The sequence below is a fragment of the Equus quagga genome, chromosome 3 (assembly GCF_021613505.1).
Source record: "Equus quagga isolate Etosha38 chromosome 3, UCLA_HA_Equagga_1.0, whole genome shotgun sequence".
Classification (NCBI taxonomy): Eukaryota; Metazoa; Chordata; class Mammalia; order Perissodactyla; family Equidae; genus Equus; species Equus quagga.
In genome coordinates, this window is record NC_060269.1 from 85,083,473 (window position 1) to 85,097,376 (window position 13,904).

The following is a 13,904-nucleotide window of genomic DNA, read 5'->3' on the forward strand; positions in this document are numbered from 1 at the left end:
TTCCTTTTTCTTTAGAAAGAGCAATACAATTAGCAGGTAAGATAAACAGCAAAGGTTAATAAAACAAACACCTCCCATCTAAATGACTCTAATAGTCATCACTGCTCATGTCATTGCTAAAATTCACCATTAGGCTCTCAAAAGAAGAGTGGTGAGTTGGGTCATTGGGTTACTCTTTCGTAGAAAGATTGTTTCTTATCCCTTCAACATTCCTCCGTGGTCTGGCTCACTTGCTTACAGGCATGCTGTCTCTTCAAACCCAGCAAACGAAGCTGGAATCATTACCTTCCACCCTCACCCAGCTCCCACCCCTCACCCCCATGTCACCTTATCCTTTACAGTGCTTTTTCCTGGATTCCTAGCTTCAGACCTTAAAGTTGCCTTTCAACCTTTGCTCTTTCTTACTCCCTGAGTTACCAAATCATCTTTGTTCTCTCCTTTTCACCTCCTTCCACCATAATCTCTGTCTTCCTGTCTTACAATAGAATGTTCTCTCCCTAGGGCAAGCCCTCTGCCCTCTCCATTCTCAACTTCTTAGCTGGCTAGATCTTCCTTAAACCTTGATTATATTGTGTCTTATCCCCTCACACACACTTAATACTCCAGTGATAAAGTCTTCACTCTTTAACCTGACGTTCATGGCCCTGTCCCTTTCTTCCATTTTATTACTCCATTGCTCTTTGGCCTAAACGGTTCATATTTTCATCTGTCTACCTTTATGCTGTCCTGTCTCTGATTCTCAATAATGTATTTGTTCCTCTTTGTCAGGGATAGATCAAGGTTTTGTGGGTCCTGGTGCTTAATCCTTTTGGGGCCCTCTTTAAGAAAAACAATGCAAAATTAAGGATACAGAATTAGGGACAGAGCATTGGAAAGGGCCCTGATAAATGAGGGCCATGACTTAAACTCCATTAGCTTCACAGTCTATCAGCCCCAGCTCTTCCATCTTGCTCATGCTTTAGCCACAGATGGCTTGAAGGAGCCAGAGGCTCCTGCCTGGAGTCTTGCCTGCTGGCCCCAGCCAACACTAATATCGGCCATTAATTGGCTGAAGACAAGGATCTTGTTTTATACTCCTTTATAGTCTCACAGAGTCTTATACTTTGAATCTAATGATTACTAAAGAAATATTACTTCTTGATTATTACAAAGGTAATCACGTATAGTTAAGCAGTTTCAAAATAGTTCTCAAAATGCTAAGCTGCTATCGGAGCTCAGGGTAAGGTCCTCTGATGTATTATAGAAGATTGTATGAATGAGATTTCTTTGTAGAGTAGTATATATTCAATGTTTATATATGTCCTAAACTTATTTTCAGAGGTCAGCTTTCATAACAATGGTATATGATCTTTTTAGTTGATACATAGTAAATATGAAAATTTTTTATTCTAAGAAACACTTTTGTAAAATGTAAAAATCTTCCAACACCTGATAAGGATTTTCTGAATATAATAATTTACTGAGATTTATTTGTCTATTTTTAAAGATTGGCACCTGAGCTAACAACTGTTGCCAATCTTCCTTTTTTTTTCCTGCTTTTTCTCCCCAAATCCTCCCAATACTTAGTTGTATATTTTAGTTGTGGGTCCTTCTAGTTGTGGATTGTGGGAGGCCGCCTCAGCGTGGCCTGATGAGCGGTGCCATGTCCACGCCCAGGATCCGAACCTCCGAAACCCTGGGCCGCTGAAGCGGAGTGCGGGAACTTAACCACTTGGCTACGGGGCTGGCCTCTGAGATTTATTTTTGTTGCTATTATTTTTTAGAGTTTGTATCTGTTTGAGAGACTTCTGTTTTCAGTGTGTCCACTTTCCTGTTCCAGGACTCAGCCAGGAGGGCCTTTTCAGGGTGAATGGCAATGTGAAGGTGGTGGAACAGCTGCGCCTGCAGTTCGAGAGCGGAGCGCCGGTGGAGCTGGGGAGAGACGGCGACGTGTGCGCAGCTGCCAGTCTGTTGAAGCTCTTCCTACGGGAGCTGCCGGAGCGGGTGATCACCGCAGCTGTACGACCCCGGCTCATTCGGCTCTTCCAGGGTTCGTACGGTAAATCCTTCTGGGAAGTAAAGCAAGTTTATTTTTCAGTTAAAACTAAGCTTTTAAATATTAAATATTTTAAGTGTAAAGATTACAAAAAGCTTTTAAATATTTGTAGTCTCTCTGTAAGTACCAACTTGCTACTTCACTCGGCCCTTGTCTTCTACCCTAAAATAATACTAAAGCGATTACAAAATACCATTATTAAGTGTAATTTCTAAGACTATTGGCAAATGAAAACTTAAATAACAGTCTTGAGAAGTCCTGCTGCTGGGGCCGGCCCGGAGACACGGTGGTTAAGTGAGCACGTTCCGCTTCTCCGCGGCCCCGCGTTTGCCAGTTCAGATCCCGGGTGGAGACATGGCACCGCTTGGCACGCCATGCTGTGGCAGGCATCCCACATATAAAGTAGAAGAAGATAGGCATGGATGTTAGCTCAGGACCAGGCTTCCTCAGCAAAAAAGAGGAGGACTGGCAGTAGTTAGCTCAGGGCTAATCTTCCTCAAAAAAAAACAAAGAGTCCTGATGCTTTTGGGTGGAAGCAATTCTTTTCTCACTAGTGACTGCTGTAGAGGAATGAAAATAAGACATTAAATTCTATGTAGGAAATATCAGTTAATTAATTGTATCTGGTTAGTGACCTTTGAGACTGAAAAGTCACTGGTGTGCTTTCTTTTTCTCGTTGGGAAGATTGAGTCCTAAAATAATTGTGTTCATTTCGCACAATTGAGGTAAAAATTGATTTTTGATTGTATAATGAAGTGATTTTAAGTGAAGAAACCTCATTTTTAAAGGTAACAATTATAGGCATAATCGTTACTGAGTTCTCCCTCCTAAATATGGTAAGAAAAATGATTTAGCCTTGAAAAACAATTTCTCTCCTTATTTTTTGCCAAGTTAGAGTGAAAAGGGGAAAATGTGTGTAGCAGTGTTAGCTACCAGATTAAGAAGGATGTTACTTAAATCCACATCCTTTTAAAGCAGTAGTGGTGTAACTACACTCGAGAAAGCTCGATGTTGTATGTGTATTTTATTGAAAAATAATGATAAAATGTTAAAGCAAAGGTTGCAGAACCATTTGTCTGTGCTCTTAAGCTTTCTATATCAGTAAGTGACATTGGTAAGTGACATGTTTGAGGCTTGTTCATTAGAAACAACTTTTTCATGTCTACGTGTATGAGTATTTCAAGGACGTAACCATTGCTCCTATTTAAATGATTCTTACAAAGAATATTTTATCCATGTCATAGGGACATGAATTTTTTAAATTTATTTGTTTATTTTGTGAGGAAGAGTGGCCCTGAGCTAACATCTCTGTTCATCTTCCTCTATTATATGTATGGGACACTGCCACAGCATGGCTTGATGAGTGGTGTGTAGGTCTGTGCCTGGGATCCCAACCCACAAACCCCAGGCTGCTGAAGCGGAGTGCGCGAACCCAACTACTACACCACCAGGCCAGCCCTGGGACATGAAACTCTTAAGATAAAATTTTAAAAATCACTTTTAAATAATTACTACAAAAGTGGTTGAAGATTTAAACATTATGTGCTTAGAGCCAGCCCTGGTGGCCTAGCGGTTAAGGTTCGGTGCACCCTGCTTCAGCGGCCTGGGTTCAGTTCCCAGGCGCGGAAACACGCACTCGTGTCAGGAGTCATAGTGAGGCGGCAGCTCATGTAGAAGAACTAGAAGGACTTACAACTAGAAATTACAACTGTGTATTGGGGCTTTAGGGAGGAAAAAAAAGAGAAAGATTGGTAACAGATGTTAGCTCAGAGTGAACATTTTCCCGGCCAAAAAAAAGTTATAAATAAATAAATAGGTTTCCAAAGGTCTACAGTTAATGGGGAATAAAGTTATAAAAAAAAATTGTGTGCTTCATACAAAATATTTAGTAACCAAATATTTAGTATTACTGAGAATAAGAAATATTACTTAATACTAATATTTATTTGTGAATATTTGTGAATTTTAAAAGTTTTTATCATGTTTCCTAGAATAGCTTTCATTTGATAACCATAGTAAGAGTAGCTTTCATTATTTTTGTTAACGTTTACATTATAATAATATTTTGTTATAATTTGTCTTCTTTGTAAATTACCTTCTCATTCATAACGTGTTTCCTTGGCAGCCAAAAACATTGATATGCATCATAAAAAGCAAGCAGTATCATTCTGAATGTAAGACTGGTTATGTAGTCAGTCATATGGGTTGTATGATTATGCACAAATAACAAGTTCTGAATGGGGCAGACAAACTAATTTTCACTTTATTAGTAGTAATTCTCTCATTTTCAGAAAACCCCTGGGGCTAGATGTGAGATATTTCGTTAAAAGCGGTATTAATGGAATACCTACTAGTTACCTAAGATACTAAGTAGAGGGGATAAAGTATGCTTTAGGTGTCAGACAGCATAGCCTCTGTAAAATACACTTCTCTCTGTAGTAATTCACATGGAAGATAAAGAGCCAGCTGTGCTTCAGCTGGTTTATCCCGTGAGCGGGTCTCCTCCTGTGGGGGTGCACGCTGCAGCTGCTCACTCTAGAGCCGAGGTGGCGGGCGGGCCTGCCTCTTTACAGACGCAGTAAAAGCAGATGTTACACTTGGCTGGTTATAGCATTTTCATCTCTCCTTTTTCTACTAGACATTATATATAATAAAATTGTTTTGCTATGATTTCCTTAGTAAAGACTACCCTGCTTTCATATTTCAGTCCTCATAATAGATTTTAAATAGCTTTCTTGATATTCTCTCACAACTCAGTGCCAGATTTCTTTCTAAAAATAATGTTGTTATGGGCCTTCAAATTATACCCTGTGTAAAGAGCAAGCTATTTCATAACTGAATATACTTAACATTTTTCAGATCAAGATCCTCCCTTCCATGCTTAGAAGGATGGAATTCTGGAGCCTCAGCTAGTTGCTTTTTCAGACATGCGAGCTAAACCAAGACTGCCACTGAGGGGGGCAGCTCCATGGCCTAGTGGTTAAGTTCAGCGTACTCTGCTTCGGCAGCCTGGGTTCAGTTCCTGGCATAGAACTACAGCACTCATTGGCAGCCATGTTATGGTGGTGACCCACATACAAAATAGAGGAAGATTGGCACAGATGTTAGCTCAGGGCTAATCTTCCTCAGCAAAGAAAAGAAAGAAGAAGCAAAGAAAAAAATGAAAAAAAAAACCCTGACACTGAGGACAGTCTGGATACTGCCTGTAAACATCCCTGCTGCTCTAGATATCTTTGATCACGTAGACCAACAGTGACCCTCTGGGTGGAAGAACACCACTTAGGTTCTTTCATTTTTATAACAAATGATCAACTTTAGACTTGTGTAGTGTCTAAAGCTCTGAGATGATATATTTGTTAAGTTGGCACACCAGTATATCTGCATACCAGGTATTTATCAGAAACTTCTATCTGAAGCTGATGTCTTCTGGAACCTTTTGCTTCTGTCAAAGGCCTAATTTAGACAATTCATATTTAAGAGAGAAGACTCCAGAGCCCTTCAGTGTTCACTCTTGCCTGTTGTCACATTACACTTGTCTGATTGCAACAATTCACCTTCCTTAACTGAGGTTTCCAGTATAATTATCTCAGCTTGGCTGTATCCCATGACTTCTGATCTTTTATTATCTCAGTGGGCCAGTAATATATCTATTTTTTATTTTAATAATCTCAGGTGTGTTTGGAGAATAGATAGAAATTGCAAATGAAAAGATTTTAGGATAGGATTCATTTAATTTAGGCTTAACTAGAAATCCCTTTACTTGAATGCTCCCTATTGAAAAATCTTCTATAATGTAAATGCAAATATTTCCACTCATAATTGAGTATTTTTATTTGACGAGTTAGATTGGATCAGTCCATCAATATTTATTTAGTACGTTTTACTTAGACACTGGATGGTACTGTGAAATAAAAGCTTCAACATTCTGACTTGATGGATTGTGTGGTTTAATTGAGGAGGTAGGATGTATGTGGTGTGCATTCCACGGTACTTCAAATGAGTGATGAGAACATCCAGTCAGTGGTAACAAGGAGAGGGGGAAGTCAATCTGGATTATAAAAGTAAAATTGGGGTACATAAGATTAATTTGGATGGAGACAGGAATCTTCTAGGCGAGGAAAGAGCACGAGCAAAAACACTGTCAGTGTAAGACAGGAATGTCTGACAGAGCTGTCCATAGCTGCAGGAGACTAGTGAAAGATGTATTTTAAAACATAGGCTGAGACTGGATGGTAGAGGGTCTTGAATGTTAGGCTAAGGAATTAATATTTATAACAGCAAATTTTTGAAGAAAAAAGTTGTATGATGGAAGCAATATGTTAGGCAGTGCTGTGTAAGATTTTCAGATATGAAGGTGTGCTGGGAGCAGGGAGAGCATCTGGAAGACGGGCAGAAGCCTAGGTCTTGGTCCTGAGGACCTGTATCTGATAAACAGTTGGCAGTGGAGATTTTTTAATTGTGGTAAACTGTATATGACATAAAACTCACTATTTTAACCATTTTTTAAGTGTACAATTCAGTGACATTAAGGACATTCATTATGTTGTACAACCATCACCACTGTCCATTTCCAGAACTTTCTTATCATCTCAAACAGAAACCGGTAATGAAATTGTAAAGGAAAGTTACTAGAGATGTTAGAAAGAAAACATGAACAGAACATGGCGGCCGATAATTAGATGATGAGAGTAAGAAGTGAGAGTTCGGGAGGAGCAGTGTGGTGGCGCTACCCTGTGGCTCCCATACCTTTGAGGCCGGCAGAACCAAAATAGGCACGAGGGCAGAGGGCATTTGTCAGACTCTTGCCAATGGGAACGAGTATAGAAATTAAGAAAGGAGTTGTAAGGCAAGGATGAAGCAGCACCAGGGAGAGCTCCCTGCAAACTGTGCTTTGACCAAGGCTATTGTTCTTTTGTCTTCAGTAATTCAAATCTTTTCTGGTTATACCTAGCGTGGGGCCTTTAGGTTTTAAAATGCTTCAGCTTGTCAGACCTGATCTTTTGTCCTGAAAGGAAGAATCACAGTCTTCAACTTCCCAGGAACCTCCTATGACGAATTCTTTTTCCCTGCCTCCAGGTGCATTTGGGACTTAGCCCAAAGGCTCAGAGGCTGTTAACTTGATAGGATCTGACGATCTCTCTGTGGGGGCTTTATTAATTGTCTGTCCCAGAGGTCCAGCTGTTTTTATTGAAGAAAGAAGAGAGATCCTGATGTGGTGTCTTCACAATGGTCCATTAATAAAAATAATGGAAGTCAAGAGGGGAAGATTATTGTGGGGCCATGGTGAGGAGCTCATTTTAAACAGATGAATAAATGAATGTCAGTGCTTAGCTGCGGAGGATTAAGGCTGAAGATGTGAATTTTATAGCCATCTCTGCAGACTCATCAGTGGTCATATTCTGAGCATCAGTTATGTTTGGACAGTTATGTTGGACAATTGTAGCTGTAAACAGATGGCAATAAGCTAATTTTATCTCTTTCATCATGATTTTAAGTGCCTATTCTGTGCCAAGATTTTGCTTAGATTCTTTACATATGTTTGGCTTCTAAACTCCCTTACAGCGACTCCTACAAATATTTCAAATAGATAAGGAAAGTGAACCTCAGTGAGGGTACGTTACTTCCGAGAGAGTGAGCAGCTAGAATGTGCGGAGCTGGACTCTGCCTCCCTCCAAAGCCCAAGCTTTTCCCGTCATACTGTGCGTGTTAGTCAGCTCGGGCTGCCATAACACAATACCACAGGCTTAACAACAGGAATTTATTTTCCACAGTTTTGCTGGCTGGAAGTCCAAGATCAAGGTGCTGGCAGAGGTGGTTTCCGGTGAGACCTCTCTCCTTGGCTTGCAGATGTGGCCTTTCCTTTGTGTGCGTGCTCTCCTGGTGCTTCTTCCCTCTGTTTTTTTTCTGATAAGAACTCATAGGATTTACTCTCTTAGCTTTTATCATACAGCAGTGTTAGCTGTAGTCATCACGTTGTACATTACATCCCTAGTGCTTATTTATCTTATACCTGGAAGTTTGTACCTTTTGACCTCTTTCTCCAATTGTCCCTCCCCCTACTTTCCGCCTCAGGTAACCACAAGTCTGATCTCTTTTTCTAAGAGTTTGGTGGGTTTTTTGTATTTTTTAGATTCCACATATAAGATCATACAGTGTTTTTCTTTCTCCATCTGACTAATTTCACTTAGCATAATGCCTTCAGGGTCCATCTATGTTGTCACAAATGGTAGGATTTCCTCATTTTTTATGGCTGAAGAATAATCTGTTGTGTATATATATTCTACCATGTTTTCTTTATCCATTCATCCATTGATGGATACTTATGTTGTATCCATGTCTTCTCTATTGTAAATAATGCAGCTATGAACATGGGGGTGCAAGTATCTTTTTCAAGTTAGTGTTTTTGTTGCCTTTGGATATATTCCCAGAGGTGGAATTTCTGGATCATATGGTAGTTCTATTTTTAATTTCTTGAGGATCCTCCATACTGTTTTCCATAATGGCTGTACCAATTTACAGTCCCACCAACAGTGTACAAGGATTCCCTTTTCTCTCCATCCACACCTGCATTTATCATCTCTTGTCTTTTTGATGATGGCCGTTCTAACAGATGTGAAGTGCTAACTCATTGTGGTTTAATTTGCATTTCCCTGATGACAAGTGATGTTAAGCATCTTTTCACGTACCTGTTGGCCTTCTTTGGAGAAATGTCTATTCAGGTTCTTTGCCCATTTTTTGATTGGGTTATTTGCCCTTTTGCTATTGAGTTGTATGAACTCTTCATATATTTTGGATATTTCTCCTTATCAGATTTATGATTTGCAAATATTTGTTCCCATTTTGTAGGTTGTCTTCACTTTGTTGATATTATCTGTTGCTATGCGGAAGCTTTTTAGTTTGATGTAGTCTCACTTGTTTACTTTTTATTTTGTTGCTTATGCTCTTAGTGTCATATCCAAAAATCATTACTAAGACCCATGTCAAGGAGCTTTATTTCTATGTTTTCTTCTGGAAGTTTCATGGTTTCAGGTCCTACATTTAAGTCTTTAATCCTGTTGTAGTTAATTTTTGTACGTGATATAAGATAGGGGTTCAGTTTCATTCTTTACATGTGAATATCTAGTTTTCCCAGCACCATTTATTGAAGAGATTGTCTTTTCTCCATTGAGTATTTTTGGCTCCCTTATCAGGTATTAGTTGACTGTATACGCTTGTGGTTTTTTTCTAGACTCTCAGTTCTTTTCCATTGGTCTGTTTGTCTGTTTTTATGCCAGTACCGTCCTGTTTTGATGACTATAACTTTATACTATAGCTTGAAATCAGGAAGGGTGATGCTTTCTGCTTTGTTCTTTCTCAGAATTTCTTCGGCTATTTGGGGTCTTTTGTGGTTTCATATAAGTTTTAGTGTGTTTTCTACTTTTGTAAAAAATGCCATTGGAATCTTGATAGGGATTGCATTGAATCTGTAGATGGCTCTTGGTGGTATTGACATTAACATTGTTAAAATGTTAATTCTTCCAATCCATGAACACAGGATACCTTTCCGTATATTTTTGTCATCTTTGGTTTCTTTCATCAATGTCTTGTAGTTTTCAGAATAGAGATCTTTTACCTCCTTAGTTAAATTTATTCCTAAAATATTTTATTGTTTTTGGTGCTATTGTAGATGGGATAGATTTCTTTATTTCTCTTTTAGAAAATCTGTTGTTGGTTTATAGAAGTCCTGCTGATTTTTGTATGTTAATTTTGTATCCTGCGACTTTACTAACTTAGATCTAACAGATTTTTGGTTGAGTCTTTAGGATTTTCTATATGTAAAATCATGTCATCTGCAAATAGAGACAATTTTACGTTTTCTTTTCCAATTCTGATACCTTTCATTTCTTTTTCTTTCCTGAATGCTCTGTCTAGGACATCTAGTACTATGTTGAATGGGAGAGATGAGAGTGGACACCTTGTTTTGTTCCTGATCTTAGAGAGAAAGCTTTTAACCTTTCACCACTGAGTATAATGTTAGCTGTGGGCTTGTCATACATGGCCTTTTTTATGTTGAGATATGTTTCTTCTATGCCTAGTTTGTTAAGAGTTTTTATCAGGAATGGATGTTGAATTTTTTCAGATGCTTTTTCTGCATCTATTGAGATGATCATATGATTCTTTTCTTTCTTTTAATGTAATGTATCACATTGATTTGCATATGTTGAGCCATCCTTGCATCCCAGGGATAGATCCCATTTGATCGTAGTGGGTAATTTTTTTTTTTTTTTTTGCTTGAGGAAGATTAGCCCTGAGCTAACATCTGTGCCAATCTTCCTCTACCTTTCTTTTTTTTTTTATGTGTGGGACACTACCACAGCATGGCTCGTGAGTGGAGTAGGTCCACACCAGGGATCTAAACCTGCGAACCTAGACCATTGAAGCAGAGCACGTGGAAGTTTAACCACTCAACCACAAGGCCAGACCTGTGTGATCTTTTTAATGTGCTGCTGAGTTTGATTTCCTAGTATTTTATTGAGAATTTTTGCATCTACAGTCATCAGGGATAATTGGCCTGTAGTTTCCTTTTCTAGTAGTGTCCTTTTCTGGTTTTGAGGCCAGGATAATTCTGGCCTCATAAAGTGAGGTTGGAAGTGTCCCTCTTCAATTTTTTGGAAGAGTTTGAGAAGGATTGGTGTTAATTCTTCTTTAAATGTTTGGTAAAATACATCAATGAAGCCATCTAGTCCTGGAGTTTCTTTCATTGGGTGATGTTTGATTACTGGTTCAATCTCCTTACTAGTAATTGGTCTATTCAAATTTTCTGTTTCTTCCTGATTCAGTCTCGGTAATTTGTATGTTTCTAAGAATATTTCCGTTTCTTCTAGGTTGTCCAGTGTGTTGGCACATGGTTGCTCATAGTAGCCTCTTATGAGCCTTTGAATTTCTGTGGTAACAATTGTAATGTCTCCTTTTTCATTTGTAATTTTGTTGATTTGGGTCTTCTCTCTTTCTCCTTGGTTATCTAGCTAAGAGTTTGTTAATTTTTATCTTTTCAAAGAACCAATTTAGTTTAGTTAATCTTTTCAATTGTTTTTCTATTCTTTATTTCATTTCTTTCTGCTCTAATCTTTTCATTTCCTTTCTTCTGCTAACTTTGGGCTCAGTGTATTCTTTCCCTAGTTCCTTAAGGCATAGAGTTAGGTTGTTTATTTGGGATCTTTCTTGTTTCTTAATATAGGCATTTATTACTATGAACTTCCCTCTTGTGGGATATAAGAAAAGCAATTCTAAGTTCTGGTATATTGTGTTTCCATTTTCATTTGTCTCAGGAAACTTTTATTTCCCCTTTAATTTTTTCTTTGATCTATTGGTGTTCGGGAGAGTGTTGTTTAATTTCCATGTGTTCATGAATTTTCCAGTTGTCCTCTTGTTACTGATTTCTAGTTTCATGCTGTTATGATCAGAAAAGATACTTGGTATGATTTCAGTCATCTTGGATTTGTTGAGACTTGTTTTGTGGCCTAACATATGGTCGGTCCTGGAAAATGTTCCATGTGCAGCTGGGAAGAATGTGTATTCTGCTGTTGTTGGACAGAATTTATGTGTGTCTGTCAGATCCATTTGGTCTATAGTGTTGTTCAGTTTGTTGTTTCTTGCTGATGCCCTGTCTGGATGATCCATCCATTGTTGAGATTGGGGTATTAAAGCCCCCAGCTATAATTGTATTACTGTTAGTTTCAATTTTTAGCTCTGTTAGCTTTCCCTTTATATATTTAGGTGCTCCAGTGTCGGGCGTGTAAATACTTACAATTGTTATATCTTAATGTGTTGACCCCTGTCTCATTACATAATGATCTTCTTTGTCTCTTTTTACCATTTTTAGTTTAAAGTCTATTTTGTCTGATATAAGTATAGGTAGTCCTACCTTCTTGTTTTAGTTACCATTTGCTTGAAATGTCTTTTTCCATCCCTTCACTCTCAGTCTATGTGTGCTTTAAGGCTAAAGTGAGTCTCTTATAGGCAACATATTATTAGATCTTGTCTTTTTGTCCATTCATCCATTCTATGTCTTTTAACTGGGGAATTTAATCCCTTTATGTTTAAAGTAATTATTGATAGGTAAGGACTTACTATTGCCATTTTCTTAATTGTTTTCTGATTGTTTTGTTGACCTGTTCTTCCTTGTTTCTTATCCTGCTCTCTTTTTTTGTGTTTTGATGTCTTTTGGTATCAGTATGCTTTTATTTATTGTGTTATTTTGTGTAATTACTATAGGATTTTCCCATGTGGCTATCATGAGGCTTACATAAAATATCTTAAACTTATAATACCCTATTTTAAATTGATAATAAGTTCAATAGAATTCATAAGTTTTATATTTTTACTTCTCCCTCTTACATTTTAGGTTATTGCTGTTACAATTTACATGTTTTGTTTTGGTTTTTTGGTGAGGAAGATTGGCCCTGAGCTAACATCTGTTGCCAACCTATATCCTTTTGCTTGAGGAAGATTGTCCCTGAGCTAACATCCGTGCCAATCACCCTCTACTTTATATGTGGGAGGATGCCACCACAACATGGCTTGATGAGCAGTGTGTGGGTCTGCGCCCAGGATCCGAACCCATGAATCCCGGGCTGCCAAAGTGGAGCATGTGAATTTAACCACTGTGCCACTGGGCCAGCCCCTACACGTTTTTTAATAACAGATTATTGTCATTACCGTTATTTTTACTACACTTTTTTCTTTAACTTTTAAACTAGAGTTGTAAATGAATTATGCACCACTATTAGGATATTGCAGAATATAACTATGACTGTATATTTACCATTACCAGTGAGATTTACACTACCTTCTAATGTTTTTATAATGTTAAGTAGCATTCTTTTACTTCTGCTCAAAGAATTCCCTTTAGCAAGTCTCGTAAGGCAGGTCTGGTGGTAATGAACTCCCTCAGCTTTTGTTTGGGAAAGCCTTTATCCCTCCTTCTTTTCTGAAGAAGCGCTTCAGTGGGTATAGAATTCTTCATTGACGCTTATTTTCTTTCAATATTTTGAATATGTCTGCCATTCTCTCCTGGCCTGAAAAGTTTCTGTTGAGAAATTCTCTGATAGTCTTGTGGTGGTTCCCTTATAATTTCCCTGTTTTCTTCTTGATGTTCTTAAAATTCTTTGTCTTTTGGCAATTTAATTATAGTGTGTCTCAATGTATCCCTATTCAAGTTCAACCTCTTTGGGGTCCTTTAGGCCTCATGGATCTGGATGTCCATTTCTCTCCCCAGATTCGAGAAGTTTTCAGCCATTATTCCTTTTCATATACTTTCTGTCCCCTTTTTAGTTTCATTGTATTCCATAATTCCCATAAGCATTCTTCAGTTTTTTCCATTCTTTTTTCTTTTTGCTCCTCTGACTGGGTAATTTCCAATGCCTTATACTCCAGGTCACTGATTCTTTCTTCTGCATGATTGAGTCTACTTTTGAAACTCACTGTTGAATTCTTCAGTTCAATTATTGTATTTTTCAACTCTAGGATTTCTGTTTTTTGGGGTTTTTTTGTGGTTGCTATTTCCTTGTTGAACTTCTCATTTTGTCATGCACTGTTTTCCTAGTTTTGTTTAGTCATTTGTCTGTTTTCTTGTAGTTCACTAAACTTCCTTAAGAGGCTTATTCTGAATTCTTTGACAATTCATAGATCTCCATTTCTTTAGGGTCAGTTATTAGAGCACTATTAATCTTTAGTGATGTCATATTTACTTGATCTTTTGTGATCCTTGACTGCTTACATCAGTATCTGTGCAACTGAGTGAACAAGCTCCTCTTCTAGACTTTACAGGTTTGCTTTGGCGGAGACAGTTCTTCAGTTAGCTAGTTGGGTTTCTGGGTGTGTCTGCTTG

The 13,904-nt window shown here is 38.1% G+C and overlaps 1 protein-coding gene across 6 annotated transcripts in view; it reads left to right on the forward strand.

Annotated features, from left to right (window-relative positions):
• The window catches only part of FAM13A (family with sequence similarity 13 member A), a 311,577-nt gene that overhangs the window by 47,738 nt on the left and 249,935 nt on the right, over positions 1–13,904 (forward strand). For all 6 annotated transcript variants that reach the window (XR_006887912.1, XM_046656086.1, XM_046656085.1 and 3 more), the window contains exon 3: positions 1,820–2,029. Coding sequence is in view for 5 of the 6 variants with exons in the window: in XM_046656086.1 (XP_046512042.1) it covers positions 1,820–2,029 (210 nt within the window). In the remaining variant the exon portion in view is untranslated. The remainder of the gene's footprint in view (positions 1–1,819; positions 2,030–13,904) is intronic.